The 27,178-nt window shown below is 41.2% G+C and overlaps 1 protein-coding gene across 4 annotated transcripts in view; it reads right to left on the reverse strand.

Annotated features, from left to right (window-relative positions):
- Positions 1-27,178, reverse strand: part of LOC113887136 (choline-phosphate cytidylyltransferase B) — a 147,098-nt gene that overhangs the window by 40,995 nt on the left and 78,925 nt on the right. For all 4 annotated transcript variants that reach the window (XM_027534034.1, XM_027534036.1, XM_027534037.1 and 1 more), the window contains 2 exons: positions 26,369-26,485; positions 3,675-3,826 (listed from right to left, as the gene is read on the reverse strand). In XM_027534034.1, coding sequence (XP_027389835.1) covers positions 3,675-3,826; positions 26,369-26,485 — 269 coding nt within the window. The remainder of the gene's footprint in view (positions 1-3,674; positions 3,827-26,368; positions 26,486-27,178) is intronic.

Here is a 27,178-nt window from a genome sequence, read left to right on the forward strand (position 1 = left end):
TGACTGCAGCCATGAAATTAAAAGACACTTATTCTTTGGAAGGAAAATTATGACCAATGTAGATAGCATATTAAAAAGCAGAGACATTACTTTGCCAACAAAGGTCCGTCTTGTCAAGGCTATGGTTTTTCCAATAGTCATGTATGGATGTGAGAGTTGGACTATAAAGAAAGCTGAGTGCCGAAGAATTGATGCTCTTGAACTGTGGTGTTGGAGAAGACTGTTGAGAGTCCCTTGGACTGCAAGGAGATCCAACCAGGCCATCCTAAAGGAGATCAGTCCTGGTGTTCATTGGAAGGACTGATGTTGAAGTGGAAACTCCAATATTTTGGCCACTTGATGTGAAGAGCTGACTCATTTGAAAAGACACTGATGTTGGGAAAGATTGAAGGCAGGAGGAGAAGGGGACGACAGAGGATGAGATGGCTAGATGGCATCACCGACTCAATGGACATGAGTTTGGGTAAACTCTGAGAGTTGGTGATGGACAGGGAGGCCTGGCATGCTGCAGTTCATGGGGTCGCAGAGTCGGACACGACTGAGCGACTGAACTAAACTGAAGGTAGACTTGAATCCTGGACTGGAAGGTATTTCCAACTGTCTTTGTTTGCATGAGGGCTTCCCTGGTAGCTCAGCTGGTAAAGAATTGGCCTACAATGCAGGAGATTCCAGTTTGATTCCTGGGTCAGGAAGATCCCCTGGATAGGCTACCCACTCCAGTATTCTTGGACTCCCCTGGTGGCTCAGACAGTAAAGAATCTGCCTGCAGTGTGGGAGACCTGGGTTAGATCCCTGGGTTGGGAAGATCCCCTGGAGAAGGGATAGGCTACCCACTCCAGTATTCTTGGGCTTCCCTGGTGGCTCAGACAGTAAACCTGCCTGCACTGACGGGACTAGATTGGTTTCTCTCCTTTGCTGGTCCCTCTTTCTTCTCTTACCTCTAACAGTAGGTTTTTTTTGGCCTTCTATTCTTCTGCCTCTAAAATCTCTCCTTCAGAGATTTCATTCATCCTTCAGATTTTAATCACCTCTACTGTGAGGACCCAAAATCCTCATTTCCTATCTCACTGATGGCAATAGGCCCTCCCTCACACTTAAGCAATATATATATTTTTTATTCTTTGGCTGAGCCACACAGCATGTGGGATCCTACTTCCCCAACCAGGGATCGAACCCATGCCCCCTGCAGTGGAAGCCAGAGTTCTAAATACTGGAGCCCCAGGGCAGTCCCTGACTTAAGTTATATTTTATATTGTAGAAATGAATTCATGTCTCTTCTCATTTGATTCATACAACCACCTTGTGAGGCAGGTAGGGCAAGTATTACTAATTCAGTTGGGTCATGCAGCTGCTGAAATGACAAAACTTGCCCAATTTTCCCAAAATCATCCTTTTCTCTTTTGCCACCCTTGCTGTCACTTTAAAAACCTGTCTGGAATCTTCACTCATCCTTAAAACTGGTGTCCCTTCCAATGGAGCCTCCCTTTTCTCGTTTATTTAGGCTCCAAACACCCTAGAATCAGCCATTTTTCTCTACTTCCTTCACCGTCAATAGCACAGAAGTCACAAGTTCCGCTGGGGTGTGTACGTCTGTGTGTACTCACATGAGTGCATATACCTATCTGTTCTTCTCCACTGCTTATGCCAAGCCCAGGGCCCCATAACCTGGATTATTAATACCAACTTGTATCTGACCTTCCTCACCGCAGGCTCTTTCCTCTCCAGCCATCCCTCTGTCACATGGTGGAGGGACCTCCTTCAACAGAGTTCTTTTTGTCATCCTCATACCTGCTAATCTTCACTAGTTCCTTGTTTCCTCCTACATCAAGTAAAAACTGCTTGCCTGAGGAATTCCCTGGCAGTCCAGTGGTTAACACCCCATGTTTCCAATGCAAGGGACACAGGTTCAATCCCTGGTTGGGGAACTAAGATCCCACATACCATGTGACATGGCCAAAACCCAAACAAACAACAAAAAAACTCCTTGCCTAAACTTCAAAGCCTTTTATTAAAAGGCTTCACTCCAGCTTGAGAAGTAAAGCAGCAGTTTAATTCGCCTGGGTATGGATTCCTGCTTCATCACTTACTTCATGACTTACTAGCTGCATAACTCACAACTTAGTGGTCTGTGTGCTCAGTTGTGTCAGACTATTTGCGCCCCTATGGACTGTAGCCTGCCAGGCTCCTCTGTCCATGGAATTTCCCAGGCAAGAATATTGGAGTGGGTTGCCATTTCTTCCTCCAGGGGATCTTCCCAACCCAGGGATCAAACCTGCGTGTCCTGTGTCTCCTGCATTGCAGACAGATTCTTTACCACTGAGCCATTGTGGAAGTGGTAAGGATTAAATCAGGATTTGTCAGCCTTGGTACTAGTGACATGCTGAGCTAGATAACTCTTTCCTGGAGGGGGAGAGTCTATCTTGCACATTGTATGAGGCTTAGCAGCACCCCTGGCTTTACCCACTGGATGCCAGTAGCACCCCTTTAGTTGCTTCCATCGTCAAATATCCCTTGGGGCAAAGTTGCCCCCACTTGAGAATCACTGGATTAAATATTACAATTATGTAAAAGTGCTAAAAAGAATAACTGGTACACAGCAAGTACTCAACAAATGTTACTGCCATTAATTCTGTTCTTAGTACTCAAGCTTAGTTGTCCTTCCCTCTCCAGTGGATGGCAACAACAACAATGTCTCAGGGTGGCCATGAGATTGAATGTGATTCCTGTAAGAGCAAAGCCCTTTGCACTGGGCTGGGTCCGTGGCAAGCACTCGATAAACGGCAGCCTTCACAAGCAGCCCGGTAACGTTTCACAGAAGTTGAAGATACAATAGATGCTTAGTAAAAATGTGTTCGTGATTGCTGGAAGTAAATCATATTGTAGTTTTTTCCTTTTTCTTTTTATTCTTGCTGGGAAATTGTCTCCTCGGCTATTACCCATGCACATTTATCAGCATTCTCTATTCTCTGCTGCATCGTGAATTTAAAAATAGAAAAGAAAACTCTTAGAACAGCTTAGTCTTATTTTTTTGTACTGCTTATAAAAGGAAAGAATAGCTCCTAATGTGGGGCTTGTAGGGAGATACAAAGCACATAATTTCATGCAGATCAAAAGGATTTCTCATGTTTTCAACTAATAAAAATCTATCAGTAGGAGTCTCAGGGTCACACAATCAGAGATAGAAAGTTTTTTCCTTAGAGCCTGACCCCTGCCCCTCTGGATAAGATGTGTGGTCATTTGCTCCATGAAAAATGATGCCTATGACTCTATAAGCATCAATAACAATGGTGATAATGGTGATGATGTTTTTGGACCTCTTGCTTTGGGCCAGCCAGTGTGCTAAGGGTTTCACAACATGATCTCATTAGATCCTCAAAACAGCAGTTTACAGCTTAGGTGAGTTCAGTGTCTTGCTCAAGGTCCCACAGTTATGAAGGGATAGAAGCCACACATGGACCCGAGTGGTCCAGCTCCAGAGCCCACAGGGAGGAAGCAGGTGGCTGTCGGTCCACAGGCGTGAGCACAGGACAGGCGCTGCGTCACGTGACACCACATGACAGTGCCTGGAGTTACCGCTTTCCTAAACTGGAAGACTCCTTGGATTTTTCTGGGTATAAGCGGCTGAAACAGATGACTCTAATCCTGTTACTTACAGAATGTGGAGGAATAAGTACCTTGTGTTTTTCCAGAAACTCTGGGGTGAGTGTCCATGGAGCATCTCTAATGACTTCATCCACATAGCGACAGTGTCTCAGAGCTTCGTATCTCTCCGCTTCATTCATCACGGTGAAACCCTTGAATTTGTGAGTGAGGTCGTCACTGCAAACTGAAGCAGGTAAATGCATTAAATGCTGTTTGCTGGCCCAGGCCCTGCCCACAGCCATCCTAGTACAGATTAACTCCTCAGCTAGACAAAGAACTCAGCCTCGCTAGGTGCGTGTCGTAATCAAACTCTTCATTTTTGTTCTTTTTGTTTTTTTTTTTAATGGGAACAAAGGATCAGTGAGGCAAGCTAAAATTCATTGGCAATGGAGAATTTTATTTTAGTGCTTACAAATGCATTCTCCACTGTGGCTTTTATTAAAATTATTCTCCACACCCCTGAATGTGACTTTTAAATCTTTTTATTTCCTTATCCCACCTTTCAGTGAAAATTGCTATTCAGAAATAAAATGACCAAATGAACAGAGAAAAGACAGCAAGGAGACCAAGAGGCCTGAATTATTGAACGCTGGAGCAATGAGTTCTAATTCCTTAACTATATCATTGTGCTTAGTAACCCAAGTGTGATTCACATACACGCACATGTGCACACACACGCACACACACATGCTTCTGTTCCATGGATTGTGGTCCAGTCACTACACAATCAAGGGGAGAAAGTCACAAAATAGAAGATATGGTCAAGCCGAATTCACCCTTCCCACACTGCATCTTTACTAGATCTCAAGCTCCTGAATCCTCAAATGGGCATGATACTATCCTCCACCATCAGCTTTAGAAACGATTTTTTGAGGATTTGCATATAAGTGCTTTGAAATAGCGGAGAAGGCAATGGCACCCCACTCCGGTACTCTTGCCTGGAAAATCCCATTGACAGAGGAGCCTGGTAGGCTGCAGTCCACGGGGTTGCTAAGAGTCGGACACGACTGAGCAGCTTCACTTTCACTTTTCACTTTCATGCATTGGAGAAGGAAATGGCAACCCACTCCAGTGTTCTTGCCTGGAGAATCCCAGGGATGGGGGAACCTAGTAGGCTGCCCTCTATGGGGTCGCACAGAGTCGGACACGACTGAAGTGACTTAGCAGCAGCAGCAGCAGCTTTGAAATAGGGACTTTCCTGGTGGCCCAGTGGTTAAGACTAAACCTTCCAATGCAGGGGGTGCAGGTTTGATCCCTGGTCAGGGAGTGAAGATCTCATGTCTTGGAGCCAAAATACCAAGACATAAAATAGAAGCAATATTGTAACAAATTCAATAAAGACTTTCAAAAAGTAGTCCACATCATAAAGTCCTTAAAAAAAAGTAGTGCTTTGAAATAAAGTGAGCAATAAATACTCTTCATTATCATATCCAGAATATATTTTTGTTGGCCAAAGCAGTTTTTCTACATGTCAGGAAGAAATGGCATTGTGGCTACAGGCCCGGGTCATCAACATCCCCATCAGCATCTTACTGCAGCCAGTCAAACTAACCTGACCGCTCCTGAAGATCAGGTTGTTTTCTTTAAGGCCTAATGTACATGCAATAACCTTACAAATTTTAAGTGTACAAGATGTTTTAAAAAACAAAAATACAGTAATTCTCTTGGAACCAGGTCATAACCCACATCCAGGAACAAATCTGGCCACAGAGTAAGTACAGCCAACAGCTGCACTCAGCATCCTTGGAAACCCTCCTGCTGCAGCCGTCACACTCTCTGTGTCCAAACCATCAGCAAAACTGCCAGCTCCCTCACAGCACACTGAAGCCACGTTCTCCTCACCACTTTCACCGCTCCCTGCCCGACCCATTCACCATTCAAGACCTATCAGATGACATCACCCTCAGTAGTCGAACCCTTCCCATCTCCCTCAGAGTCAAAACCAAATTCCTCTGGCAGCCTACAGGCCCCTACCAGATCCACAGTCCCCTCCGGCCATTCCTTGCCTCTCTAACTGCATCTCCTATTGTGTTCCAGCCCCTGGCCTCCTTGGCTACTTCCTGAAGCCACCAGAAATACTCATACTCAGATCAGGGCTCTGCACTTCCTGTTCCCCAAACCTGGACCAACTGTGCCCCAAATTGCCATAGGGCTCACTCCTCCCTCAAGGCTCCCCCAGCCACTGTATTCTAACTTGGGATCTGCTCCCACCATCAGCAGGCCTCGCACCTCCCCACCTTACTTCTTGCTATGGCATTCATCATTATATGATTGCCTTATTCGTTTATTGTTGGTGTTTCCCTACTAAAATATTAGCTCCTTGAAGACAGGGACTTTTGTCTGTTTCCTTTTCTGAAGGCCCATAGGAGACTCTTAACTATTTGTTGAATGCATTAACAGTGCCTGATATGTATAGATGCTCGATAAATGTTTACTAGGATTTAAAATAATAGATGTATGTTTACCTGCAGGTATGTTCCAATATTCATGCACATAAGAGACTAGTATGCCTCTCAATACACGTGTGTGTGTCTATATATCTCGTATACATACTTCCTGTGATGATGAATAGACATACTCACAACACAACATAGAAAACATTATAGTGTCTTACATTACCAACATACCATCAACCACGTGGCAGGCTCAAAAACCTCTTAACTATTAGAATCACCTAAGGAGCTTTTTAAAGATGCCCAAGCTCCACTCCTCAAGGTTTAGATTCAGTGGGTGCTATGGTCTGAATGTGCCTCCCCAAAACTCATATGTTGAAATCTTAACTCCCAGATGATGATATTAAGGAGATAGGCCTTTGGGAGGTGCTCAGGTCACGAATGGCATTAGTACCTTATAAAGGAGGCCCCAGAGAGCTCCCTAACCCTTTCACCATGTAAGAAAACACTGAGAACCATCCAGCTCTAAATCAGGAAGAGGGACCTTGCCCGAAGACCATGTCAGTGCCTGGACTTTATACTCTTCAGCCTTCAGAATGATGAGAAATGAATTTCTGTTGTTGTGAGCTACCTGGTCTGTGGTATCTTGTCATAGCAGCTCAAATGGATTAAGACAGTGGATCTGGGGCGGGGTGCAGGCAGCACTATTTTTAACAAGCTTCAGGGAAGATTCCAAGGCAGACAACATTTGAAAGCCCCTGAAGCATATTATGAACATCTGGAGTAAACAGCCCAGCCTATGTCTGAATCACCCATCCCACCCAGCTCGGGGAGTGGGTGTGTAGTAGGGCCATAATGACCATGTCATGTATTCATTCACCAAATGCATTGGGCTTTGACTTCATAGATAGGAATTATTTATGGATCAAGCTGTACAATTTAAAAATTGATCTATGGCTTTTGAAATGTTCTTAAAAGATTTTACTTTTTAAAAGACTAAAGGAATTGATTAAAAAGACTGCCTCAAGAATTGTATTAAGCAAGAATGGATTTCAGATCCATCAATTTTCTATTTTAAACAACAGAAAACAAAGCCAAACCATATCCTCCCCTTCCTTTTGACCCTGCACCTGACCAATTCAGTGTCACTTTGAGACAACTGAGATAATGGCCTCCTGACAGAGCACAAAGAAAACAAACAACCTGTTTATGCCAACACGGGGTCCTATTTTCATATCCCAGGAGTGACCTCAAGAAGCAGCTGAAAACGCTGACCAGTTATTGTCTAAACATTAATTACGCCCAAAGCGGCACTGTTGTTCTCGAGTCTTGGCAAATGCAGCCTGACGACCAGATGGAGAACTCTGAGCAGTGGCGTTCCGGGGGTGAATTCACTGAGCTGTCTGGGAGCTCCTACTGGAGCTAACCTATACCGGCAGCCCACTGTGCTCAAAATAAAATATTACTAATACCCTGCAGGAGAGAAAATATAACATAAGGGATGAATTTTTCGAGCCCAACCAACTTGGGTTAGAATCCTAGCTCAGCTACTTATTACTGGGTATGTTACTCAAACTCTCTAAACCTCAGACTTGCCTGGTAGTCCAGTGGCTAGGACTCCGCACTCCTGATGAAGGGGGCCGGTGGTCTGATCCCTGGTCAGAGAACTAGATCCCACATGCTGCAACTAACAATCCCACATGAAGCAACTAAGAGTTCACACGCCTCAACTAAGGATCCTGCATGCTGCAACAAAGACCCAGTGCAGCCAAATAAGTAAATAAATGTTTAAAATAATCATAAATAAAAATTATAAAAATCAAATTCTCTAAGCCTCAGTTGTCTGTCTTTAACACATGGCAAAGTTTGGAGAATTAAATTTGATCATCTGTGTGAGCAGAGAGGCATGCTCACTAATGTTTGCCATGTTTTCATAGTAGCAGTGATCCAGAGCCATTTGTGGTGACATCTATTTGTTTGTGTTCTCGGCTCTGCCTTTTCCCTGCCCCCACTCCACGCACGTGCCCAGCTTCTCAGTACAAACTCCCCCACAGTAACTGTGAGGTTCAAGCTGCCAGTGGACAGCCTGTCTTTCTGACTGCTGTTTTCCCAAAGCCAGAGCTCTTTGGGAGGAATTCTGTACGAAGACACATAGAAGATTCCTCCAAAAGAGGAAGAGGTCCAAGGTCAGAGGGTCCCACCAGCAGCAGAGCCCCAGGAGCGATGAGGACACTCGGGTTCACCTGGCCACAAACTGCCAGGGCCTCACCCTCCACAGGCACAGTGGATTTGCTCCTTCCAAGCAATTTTGTGGGTTCAGATGATGAGAGCAATGCAAAACTCTCTGGGCTGGAGACTGGAAGCTCCTCTCCTGTTTCTGTCAACATCTTGCAATCTTGTTTGACTCCAGGGCAATGAAGAGATCCCAACAAGGACCAAGACTGAATATCCCACCAGTCAGGCAAAACGGAGTCTTAGAGGAATATTTAATTTCAATCAAGATACAATAGAGCATAAGCCTACATTTATAGAGTAATAGTTATGTCTAGTGGGTATAGTATTTCTATTATTGTTAGCTTTTTATCCCTCTCCTGGGAGGCAGAAGTCAGTATGTGGTAACTCACACCTTTACAAAAATTTTTCCAGGAGAAAAATTCTCTGATATAATTTTTAATTTCAAAAAAATAATTTTAATTTCTTATCTTGGTTTTTAAATGGTGTGAGATTTAAATTATAATGGAGGGGGAAAAGGTTTTATAACTGGATAGTTTCAATTCACTAAAATAATGCCCACAGGGAAAACGTGCATAAAAAAATTTCAAATTATCACTGACTCTGTACTTAAAAATTAAAAACACAGGTATTATGGTGCAAAAATCATGGCAGTCTGTGGTATCTGTTAGTGCCTAAGGTTGGGAAGTAGAATGTAGTACCACCAATTATCACAGTTTCTATCTAGTCTTTGAATCAATAGTTAATATTTTTTCCAAATACTAAGTATTTCACCTGTTCGTGTCTGTGTACTTGCCCCAATCAGAGTGGTTTCATGAGCAAAGCCCATGCTCTACCCAAGGGAATTCCTACAGCAAACCTGCCTGCATGTGTAAGGGGCTCCACAATTAATATAGTAGGTTCTTTCAATTCACTGTCACCATTTTCTTTGGTAACTACATACATAATATGAAGAGTTTGCCTTTCAACCAACCATTTTATTTTATTTCTTAATATTTTTATTTATTTGGCTACACCAGGTCTTAGCTGCAGCACGTGGGATCTAGTTCCAGGGACTGAACCCAGGCCCCCTGCAATGACCGTGCAAGTCGTAGCCATTGGACCACCAGGGAAGTCCCAGAATATCTATTTTAAGGGACTCCCTAACTTTCCTCCCTATAGAATTTTCTGCCATTAAGTTGTTTTGTCAAACTCAGGATAGATAGTTTAAGATAGTCTTCAAACTAGGGTACACATACCCCTAGAGATACACAAAGGCTTTTCAAGAGGTATCCAAGCACTGGTAGTTTGAAAGGAATTGATTTCCAGATCCACAACTTCTAAGAGTAGCCTTTCCTAAAATTAACGGGCTGGAGAAAGCCCTGTATCCAGAACCAACCTTACTCTACTCTACAAAAGAAAGCCATCATTTAAACCTTATTACACTGCATGGCAGGGAATTAAATCCTGAGGCCAAATCAAACCGAAAGCTCATTTAGTGACTACTCAAAGCACCATGAACCTATAAAAGCTTCCTGTCTTTTTCTTGCACATGTTTCTGTTATAGGTGAAACTGAATGTTAGAAACTAACTATGGTAGACTGGGGAATGATGTAACTTTTTACCTAACAACTTTGCCTCTTCCTTCTCCCGACTATTATCAAAGGATGCAAAGATCTTAAGGGATAAGGCCCATGAATTCAAAGCAAAGGAGCACTGGTAAGAATACTGAATGCTGAAGATTGCTTTTTCATGTAGTTAAGGGTAAGCATTTTTTTCCAGCTCTTCTCAATGCTTATATTGAATCCTAGAAGTGCCTTTTCTCTTGTAGTTAACGAGTAAGCATTTTTTCTGCTACTCACTTCAGAATCACTTCAATAAGTCAAAGCTGTATAAGCTGATACTGCTGCTGCTTAGAAATACAACTGGAATATTTTCCTGGAATTATCAAATGCTTCAAAGTACACTGGAATGAACATGTGGATAAAATATTCACATGCTTTCCCCCAAGATTTCAAACATACTATTTTTAAAGGAAGACAAATATCTATTATATCAACTCATATCATATTTATTCCATTTACAGTGAATCTTTCTCCCATTTCATATTCTAAATGTGTTTTATTTCCTGGCTCTTCATAACAAAAAATAAAATATCTAGGCCAAATTACTTTTTGGTAGTATATGCCCTTCTCTATCCTCAAGTACTTAGGAAAAGTATAACCAAGATATCTAAAAAAGGTAAGTTATTTCTGATTTTTATATTTCTGATTTTTATATTTTCTGATTTTACTTAATTATTCCCAAAAGCCAAACACCAGAGCTTGATACACCCATATACCAATATTTAGAGAAGGAATGAAACTGAAAGTCACTCAGTCATGTTCGACTCTTTGTGACCCCATGGACTATATAGTCCATGGAATTCTCCAGGCCAGAATACTGCAGTGGGTAGCCTGTCCCTTCTCAAGGGGATCTTCCCAACGCAGGGAAGGAATAACATGCCTTAAAAAAAGCATACTCCTCTTCTTATAAATATCATAATTTTGCATATAAATTATACTATATTACTATAAGTTAAGGATATTATATTATTTGTGTAACTTTGTATCTTCTTTGTAACTTGTTATATTAGACTTACATTATTTTAATCTTGACTGATTCTTTTTTATACAATAGAGTCTATAACATTTCTCAGTGGTTTTCCTAAGGCTTCTTGAAATATATTACTGTATTCAAACTGAAAAGACTTTTTCTGCATTTCTAGGATTTTAGTAGGTTTTCGGTGAGGACTGGTTTTGCCAATTAGGTTAGATGGTGTTTTCTGCAAATTTGCTAAATTTGCTAAAACTGCAGCCCCAAAGTGTGTTTTTTAAGTTTCAAGCAAATGATAAATACATTTTATAAAAACTTATTGGATTGGCACTGTGTAATGAAATTACCAATATTTCTATTTCCCCAACCCTTCTTGAGTATTTCTGGTTGAATAGGTTGCTTTCAGGTAAAAGAGTAAGCATTATAATTAAGAGTCATTGATCAGTCTTGGTATAGCCTTTGTGTTATACTTCCTCGAAAGGGACAAAGCAAATTATTCTAATAACTTGGAAACAAATCTTTTTGTAGGTCACATAATTTATAATCCACTGCCTAACAACAAATTTGAAAGATTTTAACAAATTATCACTTGACAGGCCATTCAAATTATTTTGATGAAAGTAGTAAATTATTTTTGTGATATCTGGCAAATAAGCATTCAAAGATTGAGTGGCATTACAATATTAAACTTCCATTTCCATAAATATTTCTATGAACAAAATACTATAGCACTTAACATCTGTAACAAAAAAGAGGAATAAAATCAATGTTAAACCCTGTCTCATTCAAGCAGTAATATATTCATCCACAAAAATATTCATCCACAATATCATGTCAGTTGTTCAATCCCTGGTCAGGAAACTATGATTCCATATGGCACACGGCCAAAAAACAAAAACAAAACACCTTACCTATAGAGGAGCAAAGGTGAAAATCACATTGGATATCTCCACCAAAATGATGCAAGCAAGAAGTGAGTGAAGTGGGGAAAAGTAGCAAATAACATAAAGAGGAACTCCCATAAGGTTATCAGCTGATTTCTCAGCAGAAACTCTGCAGGCCAGAAGGGAGTGGGCCAATATATTGAAAGTGATGACAAGGAAGAAGAATCTATCATCAAGAATACTCTATGTGACAAGGCTCTCATTCAGATTTGATGTAGAAACAAAAAGCTTTACAGATGGACTTCCCTGGTAGTCCAGTGGTTAAGAATCTGTCTGCCAGTGCAGAGGACATGGGCTTGATCACTGATCCAGGAAGTTTCCACATGCTTCAGGGCAACTAAACCCGTGTGCTACAACTACTGAAGCCTGCACTCCCTAGTCCCTGCTCTGCAACCAGAGAAGCCACTGCAATGAGAAGCTCATGCACCACAACAGAGAGTAGCCCTGCTCTCTACAACTAGAGAAAGCCCTCATGAAGCAACAAAGATCCAGTGCAGCCAAGAATAAGTAAATCGAAAAGCTTTACAGGCAAGCAAAAGCTAATTCAGCACCATCAGACCAGCTTTGCAAAAAAAAAGAAAAAATGCTTAAGGATAGGCTTCCCTCATGGCTCAGGGGTAAAGAATCCACCTGCCAGTGCAGGAGACATGGGTTTGAGCCCTGATCTGGGAAGATCCCACATGCCGTGGAACAACTAAGCCCATGTGTCACAATTACTGCACTTGTGCTCTAGAGCCCAGGAGCCACAGCTACTGAGCCCACATGCAGCAACTACTGGCTCTACAGTCGCGTGCCCTACAGTCCATGCTCCCCAACAAGAGAAGCCACCACAATGAGAAGCCCATGCAATACAACTAGAGAGTAGCCCCCACTTGCTGCAACTAGAGAAAAGCCCACACAGCAATGAAGACCCCGCACAGCAAAAAATAAATAAAAAGGGAAATAAACAAACACAAAAGGAACTTCTCTAAGCAGAAAAGAAAAGGCCACAACTAGAAGCAAGAAAATTATAAATGGAAAAGCTCACCAGGTAAATATACATTAAAGAAAACAAATCACGCTCACACAAATATGCTATCAAAACCAGCAATTGTGGGATTTCCCTGGTGGTCCAGTGGTTAGGAATCCTCCTGCCAGTAAAGGGGACATGGGTTTGACCTCTGGACCAGGAAGATTCCACTTTACCATGGGGCAAGTAAACCCGTGGGCCAGTTACTGAGCACATGCCCTAGAGTCCATGCTCTGCAAAAAGAGAAGCCACCGCAGTGAGAAGCCTGGGCGCAACTAGAGAGTTGCCACCACTTACTGCAACTAGAGAAAGCCCATGCACAGCAGCGAAGACCCAGCATACATAAATACATTTTTTTTTTTAAATGCAGCAAATGTGAGAAGTGAAAAGTGAAAATGTTAGTCACTCAGTGGTGTCCGACTTTTTGTGATCCCATGGACTATAGCCCACCAGGCTCCTCCATCTGTGGAATTCTTCAGGCAAGAATACTGGAGTGGGTAGTCATTCCCTTCTCCAGGAATTGAACTCAGGTCTCCTGCATTGCAGGCAGATTCTTTACTGTCTGAGCCACCAGGGAAGCCCTAGTTGTGAGACTAGGAGAGCACAAATGCAGGATATTGGAAATGCATTTGAAATTAAAAGACAAGCAACTTAAAATAATTTGTTTATACATAGACTGCTATATCAAAACCTCATGGCAACTGCAAACTGAAAATCAACAATAGATACACACACAAAGAAGAAAAAGGAATCCAAACACAACACTTAAGTTAGTCATCAAATCACAAGAGAAGGGAACAAAAGAGGAAGGGAAGAAAAAGACCTACAAAAACAAATCCAAAGTAATTAACAAAACGGCAGTAAGAACATGCACGTGGTTGCATGCTAAGTTGCTTCAGTTGTGTACAACTCTTTGTGACCCTATGGACTGAGCCCACCAAGCTCCTCTGTCCATGTGGATTCTCCAGGCAAGAACAATGGAGTGGGTTGCCATGCCCTCCTCCAGAGGATCTTCCCAACCCAAGGATCGAACCTGCATCTCTTAGGTTTCCTGCATTGGCAGGCAGGTTCTTTACCACTAGCGCCACTTGGGCTTCCCTCATAGCTCAGTCGGTAAAGAATCTGTTTGCAATGCAGGAGACCAAGGTTTGATTCCTGGGTCAGGAAGATCCCCTGGAGAAGGAAATAGCAACCCACTCCAGTATTCTTTCCTGGAGAATCCCATGGACCAAGGAGCCTGGCAGGCTATAGTCCATGGGGTCCCAAGAGTCGGACATGACTTAGTGACTAAACCACCACCACCACTTGGGAAGGCCAGTATCTTAAATGTAAATGGATTAAATGCTCCAACCAAAAGACAGACTGGCTGAATGGATAAAAAACCAAGACTTATATATCTGTCTACAACAGATCCACTTCAGATCAAGAGACATATACTGACTGAAAGTGAGGGGATAGGAAAAAGGTAATCCACAAAAATGGAAATAAAAATAAAGCTGGAGTAGCAATACTCATACCAAACAAAATAAACTAAAGACTGTTACAAGAGACAAAGAAAGACACTAGATATTCATCAAAGGATTGATCCAAAAAGAAGATATAGAAATTATAAATATATAGGCACTCAACATAGGAGTACTTCAATATACAAGGCAAATACTAACAATTATAAAGAGAAAAATTGATAGTAACACAATAATTGTGGGAGATTTTAACACTTCACTTTCATCAATGGACAGATCATCCAGACAGAAAATCAACAAGGAAACAAAGGGTCTAAAATGACAAATTAGAACAGATACAGTTAATTGATATTTATAGAGCATTCCACTGAAAAGCAGAAGCATATACATCCTTCTCAAGTGCACATGGAACATTCTCCAGGACTGACCACATGCTGGGATCACAAAGTGAACCTTAGTAAAATTAGGAAAATCGAAATGATATCAAGCACCTTTTCCAATGACAACACCATGAAATTAGAAATCCACTACAATAAAAAAATTAAATAACACAAATGTGTAGACTAACAATATGCTACTAAACAATCAATGGATCACTGAAGAAATAAAGAGGAAATCAAAAAAAAAAATACTTAGAGCCAAATGAAAAAAAAGCACAATAATCCAAAACTTATATGATGCAGTAAAAGCAGTTCCAGATGTTCAAGCTGGTTTTAGAAAAGGCAGAGGAACTAGAGATCAAATTGCCAACATCCGCTGGATCATCAAAAAAGCAAGAGAGTTCCAGAAAAACATCTATTTCTGCTTTATTGACTACACCAAAGCCTTTGACTGTGTGGATCACAATAAACCGTGGAAAATTCTGAAAGAGATGGAAATACCAGACCACCTGACCTGCCTCTTGAGAAACCTATATGCAGGTCAGGAAGCAACAGTTAGAACTGGACATGGAACAACAGACTGGTTCCAAATAGGAAAAGGAGTACGTCAAGGCTGTATATTGTCACCCTGCTTATTTAACTTCTATGCAGAGGACATCATGAGAAACGCTGGGCTGGAAGAAGCACAAGCTGGAATCCAGATTGCCAGAAGAAATATCAATAACCTCAGCTATGCAGATGACACCACCCTTATGGCAGAAAGTGAAGAGGAACTAAAAAGCCTCTTGATGAAAGTGAAAGTGGAGAGTGAAAAAGTTGGCTTAAAGCTCAACATTCAGAAAATGAAGATCATGGCACCTGGTCCCATCACTTCACGAGAAATAGATGGGGAAACAGTGGAAACAGTGTCAGACTTTATTTTGGGGGGCTCCAAAATCACTGCAGATGGTGATTGCAGCCATGAAATTAAAAGACGCTTACTCCTTGGAAGGAAAGTTATGACCAACATAGATAGCATATTGAAAAGCAGAGACATTACTTTGCCAACAAAGGTCCGTCTAGTTAAGGCTATGGTTTTTCCAGTGGTCATGTATGGATGTGAGAATTGGACTGTGAAGAAAGCTGAATGCCGAAGAATTGATGCTTTTGAACTGTGGTGTTGGAGAAGACTCTTGAGAGTCCCTTGGACTGCAAGGAGATCCAACCAGTCCATTCTGAAGGAGATCAGTCCTGGGTGTTCTTTGGAAGGAATGATGCTAAAGCTGAAACCCCAGTACTTTGGCCACCTCATGCGAAGAGTTGACTCATTGGAAAAGACTCTGATGCTGGGAGGGATTGGGGGCAGGAGGAGAAGGGGACGACAGAGGATGAGATGGCTGGATGGCATCACTGACTCGATGGACGTGAGTCTCAGTGAACTCCGGGAGTTGGTGATGGACAGGGAGGCCTGGCGTGCTGTGATTCATGGGGTCACAAAGAGTCGGACACGACTGAGCGACTGAACTGATGCATGCAAACAACAGCACCATGAATCAACTTAATATAACTGACATCTACAGACTACTTAATTCAACCACAGCTGAATATACATCATTCTCAAGCTCACATGGAGCATTTACCAAGATAGACCACATTCTGGGCAATTTAAAAGAAGAGAAATCATACAAAGTCTGGTCTCAGATTGCAATGGATTTAAACTAGGAATCAACAACAGAAAAATAGTGGAAAATCCAAAAATAATTAGAGATTAAACAGCATACTTCTAAATAATACACGGGTCAAAGAATAAATCAAGAAATATTTTCTGCTACTTTGAATTAACTGAAAATGGAAACACAACTTACCAAAATTCGTGGGATGCAGTGAAAAGCATTTAAGAAGGAGATTTATAACATTGATTTATATATATATATATATATATATATATATATATATATATATATATATCAGAAAAGAATAAAGACTGAAAATCAATAATCTAAGCTTCTATCTTAGGAAACTAGAAAAAAGAAGAGCAAATTCAACTCAAAGTAAGCAAAGGAAAATAAATAATAAAAATCAGCAGAAATCAATGAAGTTGAAAACAGGAATGAATAGAGAAAGAACACAAAAGCTAGTTCTTTGAAAAGATCAGTAAGATTGATAATGCTCTAGCCAAGCTAACAAAGAAAAAGAGAGGAAAAGATACAAATGACCAATATCAGAAATGAAAAAGAGGACATTATTACAGATCTCATGGACATTAAAAGGATAACAAAGGAATATTTTGAGCAATTCTATGCCTACAAACATGGTAACATAGGTGAAAGTAACCAATTCCTTAAAAGACACAAGCTGCCAAAATTAACATTGGAAGAAAGAGACAATCTGAATAGGCTTCTATTAAAGAAATTCAATCAGTATGTAACAACCTTCCAAAAGAGAAAGCGCTAAGCCCAGATAGGTTCACTGGTAAATTCTACCAAACAGTAAAGGAAGAAACAGTAACAGTTCTCTAAATCTCTTCGAGAAGTTAGAAACAGAAGGAAGCCCTCCTAATCCATTCAATGACATCAGCATTACCCTAATATTAAAACCAAATACCTTATAAGAAAGGAAAACTAGAGACTGCTACCTCTCATTAACACAGATAAAAAACTCTTTAACAAAATATTAACAATTAAAATCCAACAAGACATAAAAAGAATCATATACCACAACCAAGTGGGATTTATCCAAGGTAAACAGACTCACAGATATGGAAAACAAACCAGTAGTTACCAGTGGAGAGAAGGAAGGAGGGAAGGACAAGAAAGGGGAAAGGAATTAAGAAATACAAACTATTATTTATAAAATAAGTAAGCTATGAGGATATATTTACAATACAGGGAATATAGCCAATATTTTATAAGTATAAATAGAGTATAACCTTTAAAAATTATGAATCGCTATATTGCACTCCTGTAACATATAATACTGTACTTCAATTTTAAAAATACAAAAAATAATGTAATGTATCACATCAATAGGCAAAAGAAAAATCACATGATGATATCAACAGATGTAGAAATAGCATTTGATAAAATCCAATACCCGTTCATGATACCAAAAAAAATCTCTTAATAAACTAAAAATAGAGGGGGACTTCCGCAACTTGATAAAGACTATCTACAAAAACCCTACAGCTAACATCAAACTCAAATGGTGAGAAAATCTAACTTTTTCCACTAAGATCAGGAATAAGGCAAGGATGTCCCCTCTCACCATGGCTTTTCAACATTGTATCGGAAGTCCTAGCTAGTGCAGTAAGACAAGCAAAAAAAGGAATCTAAATACAGATCTTATACTGTTCATAAAAACTGGATGAAAATGGATCATAAATAAAAAACCAGAACACAAAAGTATAAAACTTGTAGAAGGTAACATATGAGAAAACCCAGATGACCCTAGGTGTGGCAGTGACTTCTTATATACAACACTCAAGGCACAAATCAAAGGCAACTGATAAACTGGACTTCATTAAAATTGAATATTTCTGCTCTGCAAAAAGCTATGTCAATGAAATAAGACAAACCAAAGACTGGGAGAAAATATTTGAAAAAGATACAACTGATAAAGGACTATTATTGAAAGTACACAAAGAACTCTTAAAACTCAACAATAAGACAATGAACAACTGGATTAAAAACAGCAAAAAAGATCAGAATAGACACCTTGACAAAGAAGATATGCAGGTGTTAAGCAAGCATATGAAAAGATGTTCAACATCACATATCATCAGGAAACTGCAAAATAAAACAATGAGCTATCACTATGCACAGATTAAAATGGCCAAAGTACAAAATACTGACGATACCAAATCCTGGTGAGGAACTGGAGTAACAGAAATTCTCATTCATTGCTGATGTGAATGTGAAATTGTACAGTTACCTTGGAAGACTGTTTGGCACTTTGTAACAAAGCTAAACATACACTTAACATATGATCTAGCAATCACGCTATTTGGTATTTGCCAAAATGAACTGAAAAAACCTACCTGTAGATGTTTATAGCAGCTTTGTTTATAATTGCCAAAACCTGGATGCAGCCAAGATGTCCTTCAGTAGGTGAATGGATAAACAAACTGTGGTACATCCAGACAATGGTATATTACCCAGTGCTAAAAAGAAATGAGCCAACACGCCATGGAGGAACATTAAGTGCATATTACTAAGTGAAAAAAGTCTATATGAAAAAGATACAGACTCTATGATTTCAATTATATGACACTCTGGAAAAGGCTCCACAATCACTGCAGATGGTGACTGCAGCCATGAAATTAAAAGACACTTGCTCCTTGGAAGGAAAGTTATGACCAACCTGGACAGCATATTAAAAAACAGAGACATTACTTTGCCAACAAAGGTCCGTCTAGTCAAAGCTATGGTTTTTCCAGTAGTCACTTATACATATGAGAGTTGGACTATAAAGAAAGCTGAGTGCTGAAGAATTGATGCTTTTGAACTGTGGTATTGAAGAAGACTCTTGAGTGTCCCTTGGACTTCAAGGAGATCAAGCCAGTCAATCCTAAAGGAAATCAACCCTAAATACGCATTGGAAGGACTGATGCTGAAGCTCTAATACTTTAGCCACCTGATGTAAAGAGCTGACTCACTGGAAAAGGCCCTTATGCTGGGCAAGACTGAAGGCAAAAGAAGAACTGGCAGCAGAAGATGAGATGCTTAGATAGCATCACCCACAAAAGGGACACAAGTATGAGCAAACTCTGGAAGAGAGTGGAGGATAGGGAAGCCAGGCCTGCGGCAGTCCATGGGGTTGCTAAAAGTCAGACATGACTTAGCCAATGAAAAACAACAACAGGCTGTATTTTGCCCTGATTTTGGCTGACTCCTAGCATGCACTTTGCTCTGAATGGCTGACTCCTAGCCTCTACTACTCCCTGAATGGCTGACTCTAGGCCTGTATTTGCTCTGATTGGCTGACCGCTAGCTAGTACTTTGCCCTGATTGCCTTACTCCAAGCCTGTACACTGCCCTGATTGGCTGACTCCTAGCTTGTACTTTAGTTGATGAAAGCAGGGAAAACCACGAGGTCATTCTGATAATGACCTAAATCAAATCCCTTATGATTATACAGTGGAGGTGATACGTGGATTCAAGAGATTAGATCTGGTAGACAGAGTGCCTGAAGAACTATAGATAGAAGTTCATAACATTGTACAGGAAGAAGTGACCTTAATCATCTCAAAGAAAAAGAAATGCAAGAAGGCAAAGTGGTTGTCAGAGGAGGCTTTACAAATAGCTGAGGAAAGAAGAGAAATGAAAAGCAAGGGAGAAAGGGAAAGATATACCCAACTGAAAGCAGAGTTCCAGAGTACCAAGGAGAGATAAGAAGGCCTTCTTAAGTGAACAATGCAAAGTAGTAGAGAAAAACAAAGAATGGGAAAGACTAGAGATCTCTTCAAGGAAATTGGGGATATCAAGGGAATGTTACATGCAGGGATGGGCATGATAAAGGAAAGAAACAGTAAGGACCTAACAGAAGCAGAAGAGATTAAGAAGAGGTGGCAAGAGTACACAGAAGAACTGTACCAAAAAAGTCTTAATGACCAGATAACCCAATGGTGTGCTCACTCACCTAGAGCCAGACATTCTGGAGCGTGAAGACAAGTGGGCCTTAGAAAACATTACTATTAACAAAGCTAGTGGAGGTGACAGAATTCCAGCTGAGCTATTTCTAATCCTAAAAGATGATACTATTAAAGTGCTGCAGTCAGTATGCCAGCAAATTTGAAAAACTCAGCAGTGGGCACAGGACTGAAAAAGGTCAATTTTCATTTCAATCCCAATGAAGGACAGTGCCAAAGAATGTTCAAACTACTGGACAATTGTGCTCATTTCCCATGCTAGTAAGGTTTTGCTCGAAATGCTTCAAGCTAGGCTTTAGCAGTATGTGAACTGAGAACTTCCAGATGTACAAGCTGGATTTTGAAAAGGCAGAGGAACCAGAGATCAAAATGCCAACATTGGTTGGATCACAGAGAAAGCAAGGAAATTCCAGAAAAACATCTACTTCTGTTTCATTGACTATGCTACAACCTTTGACTGTGTGGATCATAACCAACTGTGGAAAATTCTTAAAGAGATGGGAATACTAGACCACCTTACATGTCTCCTGAGAAACCTGTATTCGGGTCAAGAAGCAACATATCCTTACATGGAACAACTGACTGGTTCAAAATTGGGAAAGTTGTTTAAAAAGGCTGTATATTGTCACCCTGCTTAATTAACTTCTAGGCAGAGTTCATCATCCCAAATGCAGGGCTGGCATGAATGAATCACAAGCTGAAATCAAGATTGCTCGGGAAAATATCAACAACCTCAGATATGCAGATGATAACACTAATGGCAGAAATGAGGAGGAACTAAAGAGCCTCTTGATGAGGGTGAAAGAAGAGAATGAAAAAACTGGCTTAAAACTCAGCATTCAAAAACTAAGATCATGGAATCCAGTTAGATCATTTCATGGCAAATTAAAAAAAAAAAAGTGGAAGCAGTGACATTTTACTTTCTTGGGCTCCAAAATCACCATGGACAGTGACTGCAGCCATGAAATTAAAAGACACTTGCTCCTTTTAAGGAAAGCTATGACAAATCTAGACAGCATACTAAAAAGCAGAGACATCACTTTGTCAACAAAGGTTCATACAGTCAAAGCTATGGTGTTTCCAGGTGTCATATATGGATATGAGAGTTGGACTGTAAAGAAAGATGAGCGCCAAAGAATTGATGCTTTTGAATTGTGGTGCTGAAGAGTCCCTTGAGAGTCCCAAGACCCTCTTGAGAGTCCCTTGGACTGCAAGGAGATCCAACCAGTTAATTCTAAAGGAAATCAGTCCTCAATATTCATTGGAAGGACTGATGCTGAAGCTGAAGCTCCAATACTTTGGCCACCCAATGCGAAGAGCTGACTCATTGGAAAAGGCCCTGATGCTGGGCAAGATTGAAAGCAGGAGGAGAAGGGGGTGGCAGAGGATGAGGTGGTTAGATAACATCATCAGCTCAAAGGACATGAATTTGAGCACACTCCAGCAGACAGTGGAAGACAGAGAAGGCTGGCGTGCTGCAGTCCATGGGGTTGAAAAGAGTTGGACACCACTTAGCAACTGAACAACAACAAGAGAATTTAAAATACCAAGAGTCAACTCTAACGTATTAAACTATGGGCTTTGGCTGATAATAATGTGTCAATGTAGTTTCACAGACTATAAAAAATGTACTACACTGCTGCAGGATGTTGATAATGAGGAGGCAGTGTGTGTGAATCTTTTTACTTTCTGCCAATTTTGCTGTGAACAAAAAATTTTCCTTAAATTTTGCTAATTTTTGAAAATGTTAATATTTACAGTATTCCTTAAATTACACATTTTATAACTATTTAAACTTAGGATGGAAAATTTTAGATGTCAATTTAAAAATTTTTAAGAAGGCGTATCAGTTCAATTCAGTTGCTCAGTCGTGTCTGACTCTTTGAGATCCCATGGACTGCAGCATGCCAGGCTTCCCCGTCCATCACTGACTCCCAGAGTTTGCTCAAACTCATGTCCGTGGAGTCTGTGTTGCCATCCAACCATCTCATCCTCTGTCGTCCCCTTCTCCTCCTGCCTTCAATCTTTCCCAGCATCAGGGTCTTTTCAAATGAGTCAGTTCTACACATCAGGTGGCCAAAGTATTGGAGCTTCAGCTTCAGCATCAATCCTTCCAATGAATATTCAGGATTGATTTCCTTTAGGATGGACTGGTTTGATCTCCTTGCAGTCCAAGGGACTCTCAAGAGTCTTCCCCAACATCACAGTTCAAAAGCATCAGTTCTTCAGTGTTCAGCTTTCTTTATGGTCCAACTCTCACATCCATACATGACTATTGGAAAAACCAAAAGATGGTTATAGTTTTTCAAAATTCTTTTTGGCATTGTGGGGAACGAAGAGTGAAGACTCTTAGTCTAAGACAATGGTTTTCAACAAAGGCTTCATCATCCCCTAGGATGCATTTTTGGAAATTTGTAGGACATCTTTAGTTGTCACTATAATTGGAAGCAGTGACTGGCATTTAGTGGGCACTGTGCCGACAATGCTAAACATCTTCCTAAATGTGGAACAGCCCCACATGAGAATTTTCCAGTATCCTGTAAGATTTCTGAATGTCTCTGTACAATTATTTTTAATTATTTGAATCTAGCCCCTAACTTTGTTTTACAATAATTGCAAAGTATTACTAAACAGCTGTGATAAATGCTGAATTTTAGGGACTTTCCTGGTGGTCCACTGGTTAAGAATCCACCTGTCAGCACAAGGGGCATGAATTTGATCCCTGGCTGGGAAACTAACATCCCATGTGCCCCGGGGCAACTAAGCCCGTGTACTGGAACTACTGAGCCTGTGCCTCAACTAGAGAGAAGCCTGATAGATGAAACTAAGACCCAGTGCAGCCAAAAACAAATAAATAAATAATTTTTTTTTTAAATGCTGAATTTTAGAGGAAGGCAGCTACTATATACATAGAAGGAAGACTTCTTTTTCTTATGAACAATTCCCCAAAATGCATTTGCCACAGCCATGCCATTCAGCATTTGAGCTCCAATACCACCCCTGAAGAACCCTGCCTACATACAGGAGGTTGGAGATTGTTTAACAGACTAGGAATCAAACACAATTAAATTAGTGGAGACATATGAAATACAAGCTTACACTGAATTTTAGTAGGAGATTGGTTGCAAAATAATTCATGATATTTCCAGTTATTTTAAACAGGATAATAATAAATCATTGGAGAAAATAACATACTGAAATTATTTATTATTGTTTACATTGCTTCGAGGTTTTCACTCTTACTCTGTCACTGTCGCCAGAAGTCTACACACATTTTTACAGCTTCATGTTTTATTGTTTCATTTCCCATCCATACTCTAGTCCCTGCTGCCAAGTCACTTCAGTCGTGTCTGACTCTGTGCAACCCCATGGACTGCAGCCTACCAGGCTCCCCCGTCCCTGGGATTCTCCAGGCAAGAACACTGGAGTGGGTTGCCATTTCCTTTTCCAATGCATGAAAGTGGAAAGTGAAAGTGAAGTCGCTCAGTCGTGTCCGACTCTTAGCGACCCCATGGATTGCAGCCTACCAGGCTCCTCCATCCATGGGATTTTCCGGGCAACAGTACTGGAGTGGGGTGCCATTGCCTTCTCCTACTCTAGTCCCTATCATCTACCAAAAGATATGGTCTCCACGGTTGTCTTTGTAGTTTAACATTCCCTTGGCTTCCACAGAGAATCCATGTAATAGCCATTGAGGAGGTATCTACCTTTCTTAAAACCCAAACGAACTTTTTAGCCAACCCAATAAATCGGCTAGAGAGGACACTGGTCACTGCATTACTTGATGCTGCTTAGACAACAACCCTCTGAAACAGAACTCAGAGCAGCCAGAGCTGGTTCTTCACCAGGGAGCAGTACCAGCTCTAGCTTTTGAGAGCTATGCAACGACTGTGTGGCTCCTTCTGCAGTTGTTCTCCTTCCCTTCTGCTTTAATTCTTGGCTCTGAACTCCTGTCCATATTCACCTCTCTCAGTTCTACATCACCTGTGCTTTTATGAAAAGCCTCCTTAAGAGACAACAAGTCAATAAAACAACACACCTAGTTGTAGCCACCACATTTTCCCCTCTTGTCCCAACATTCTTATCTGGGCTGGTGGGAAGATCACTGCACAAGGAAGGTTCTGTGCTCTGGCTTCTGTGTGCCCTTACCTTCGTTTAATTCTCTGCACAATTGTCAGTGCTTCAAAGGGTCCTCACCTGACCTCCACACCTGAAACACCCCTGCTTGCGAGGCCAGTCACCTTTCCCCTTAACCCTATGTAACATTTCTTCATAGTACCTCTCCTCCAGATTGTTACTGGTCAGTGTCTGCCTCCCCTTCAGACTCTAAGTTCTCTGAGGACACAGTCTGCTTTGATGATGGCTGCATCCTCAGTGTACAGAAGAATGCCTGGCTCACAGTAGGAGCTCAAGAAATAGTTGTTAAGTGAAGGAGTCATTCAGCAAATCAGTGAAACCACTGCTGCTGAGTAACCTAGAGAGCTGCTGTTGTTAATTTACTGCTTTCTCCAGCTTACAAGAATGCACTGAAAGTCTATTTCCTTTGAACTTACTTTTGATGTGCTAATCCAGGGCCAGGGCAGTGTTCCTGTTAAGTGTTACCCACACCTAACCACTTCCAAATTCGGGTTGCCAAAATGACCAAGGGCTTCCCTCGTAGCTCAGGTGGTAAAGAATCTGCCTGCAATGCAGGAGACCCCAGTTCCATTCCTGGGTCGGGAAGATCTGCTGCAGAAGGGATAGGCTACCCACTCCAGTATTCTTGGGCTTCCCTGGTGGCTCAGCTGGTAAAGAATCCACCTGCAATGCAGGAGACCTGGGTTCGATCCCTGGGTTGGGAAGATCCCCTGGAGGAGGGAAAGGCTACCCACTCCAGTATTCTGGCCTAGAGAATTCCATGGACTGTATAGTCCATGTGGCTGCAAAGAGATGGACACGACTGAGTGACTTTCACTTTTCAAAATGACCAAAGCCAAACCACTGCAGAGGTCTCCCCAGGACCCAGAAGCTTAGGACCAGACTCCAGGTGGTAGTGCTCACATAAAGAATGGTTTTCCACTCAAAATAAAGGAAATGAACAGAGATGGGTCCTCTGCCCACCTTGGGTTCCCTCTGCATGATCTGTTCAGTAACCATTGCCTCTTATCATCTCTTCCTTCTGGAAAGAATTCTATTCAGGAACCATATGGTCACTATGTTCAGCAAAATCTGCAAACAATTCCTCCTAAGTATTCAAAAGTAGTTTCAAACTTGTGAAAGACAACAAAATACTGTAAAAAACAGATATGTAGTCTCTTACTATCACCTTGCTCCCTCACAGGAGAGGTGTAAGGGTTGGTGGTATCTAGTTCATGTAATGCCACAAAAAATGATCATGGTAAAAGGAAATGCTGCTTCCAGAAGCTACAGAGAAGAGACCCAGGTCTCCCAGATCAGCCACTTTTCCTTTTACACAAACGGAAATCGGTAGGCCTTTTGGAAGAAGAAAATTTCAACCTACGTCTAATTACCCTTCTCTCTCCACAGCTTATGAACTCAGTCGCTTCCTTCAGTGTAAACCAAGATTACTTGCATATATAAAACTCCATTTCTTTAACACATGGCATATAAATTCAATTAATCGGGACTGTTGTAAGCCACTACCATTAGCACAACACTGTCCTAAGTGCTGTGGGTCACACCAAAGGAACAGACAATGACCTTGCTCAACATTAATCATCCTGAGTTTCCTCTAGTCTCCAAGATTTGAAATCAGAATAATATTGCTTTTCTCCTAACCCTCTAGGAAATTTCAGAAATAGGAACTGGAACATTCCTCAAACACAAAAAGAAAGGTATTAATGGAAAACACAAAGCAGTTACACTTGGTGGTATTATTAGTCTCTCTTTCTCTAGGAATCAACAGTTTATAATCTCATGATATAATTTCCCCTATGGTGTTTTTAAAATCTCATGTTAAATTTCAGGCAGTAAACAAGGAACCCAATATAGGCTGAATTGGGAGCATTAACAATGGGAGGTTTTAATGATAGAAGTCTGAAAGGGCTTCTTTTCAGGAAGAACATTATATAAGAGTTTTCTAGACAAAGAAAAGGCACTTCTTACCTCCTACCAGCAGGTAGCTGTTGGGAAACAGTGTTTTTGCTTGCATAAGTGCCCTTGCATGACCTGAGTGGAAGAGGTCAAATATTCCATCCGCATATACTCTCACGGGCCTGTCAACTGTGGAAGAAAGAAAACATCATCAACAGAACTGCAGAATAAGGAATCCCAGTCACCTGATCCTTCTGTCAGTATAGCACTGTAAGAAGGTTTACCTGGAGAAAACACAATGTCTACATACCATCAGTTGCATATTAGTGCATGAAATTAATTTTACCAAGAAGTTCTTTTCAGGACATCAAAGCAGAGTAAAAACATAACAAAATTAAGATTGACCCAGTATGCACATTTTTAACTGCAGAGCACTGGGGAATTGTCTCGACCCAGAGTAGAGTCTCAGGTGGCTGAGTGGGCAGATTTAGACAGACCAGGCATCACCAAAGGGTTAGCAGAGTCAAGCCAGCAGGAATATCAAGGTAGGAGTGACTGGGGAGCTCAATGAAAGGCCAAACAAGTTCTGGCAGTCTGGCAGTCCCAAACAAAGATCCCTAAGTCCTATTCCCAAAGGCAAAGATGCTGCTGTGCACCTCCTCCGAGTCACCATCACACAGTGAAATTCAGCCTTGGTAGAAGTAGTTACACCATAAAAATTGGCAACTGTTCAAGTCAGGGCTTAATTCCCTCTGCAGGGCCAGTTGTTACACATTTACCACTGCACAAAGGTCACTCCCTATCCTCTTTGACATCCTAAGATATGGAGCAGTGGGGGGGGCACATGCTCCAAAGAGAGGCGAGTCAGGGAGCAAAAGTTAC

Source organism: Bos indicus x Bos taurus, chromosome X, assembly GCF_003369695.1.
Source record: "Bos indicus x Bos taurus breed Angus x Brahman F1 hybrid chromosome X, Bos_hybrid_MaternalHap_v2.0, whole genome shotgun sequence".
In the NCBI taxonomy this organism is placed as follows: domain Eukaryota; kingdom Metazoa; phylum Chordata; class Mammalia; order Artiodactyla; family Bovidae; genus Bos; species Bos indicus x Bos taurus.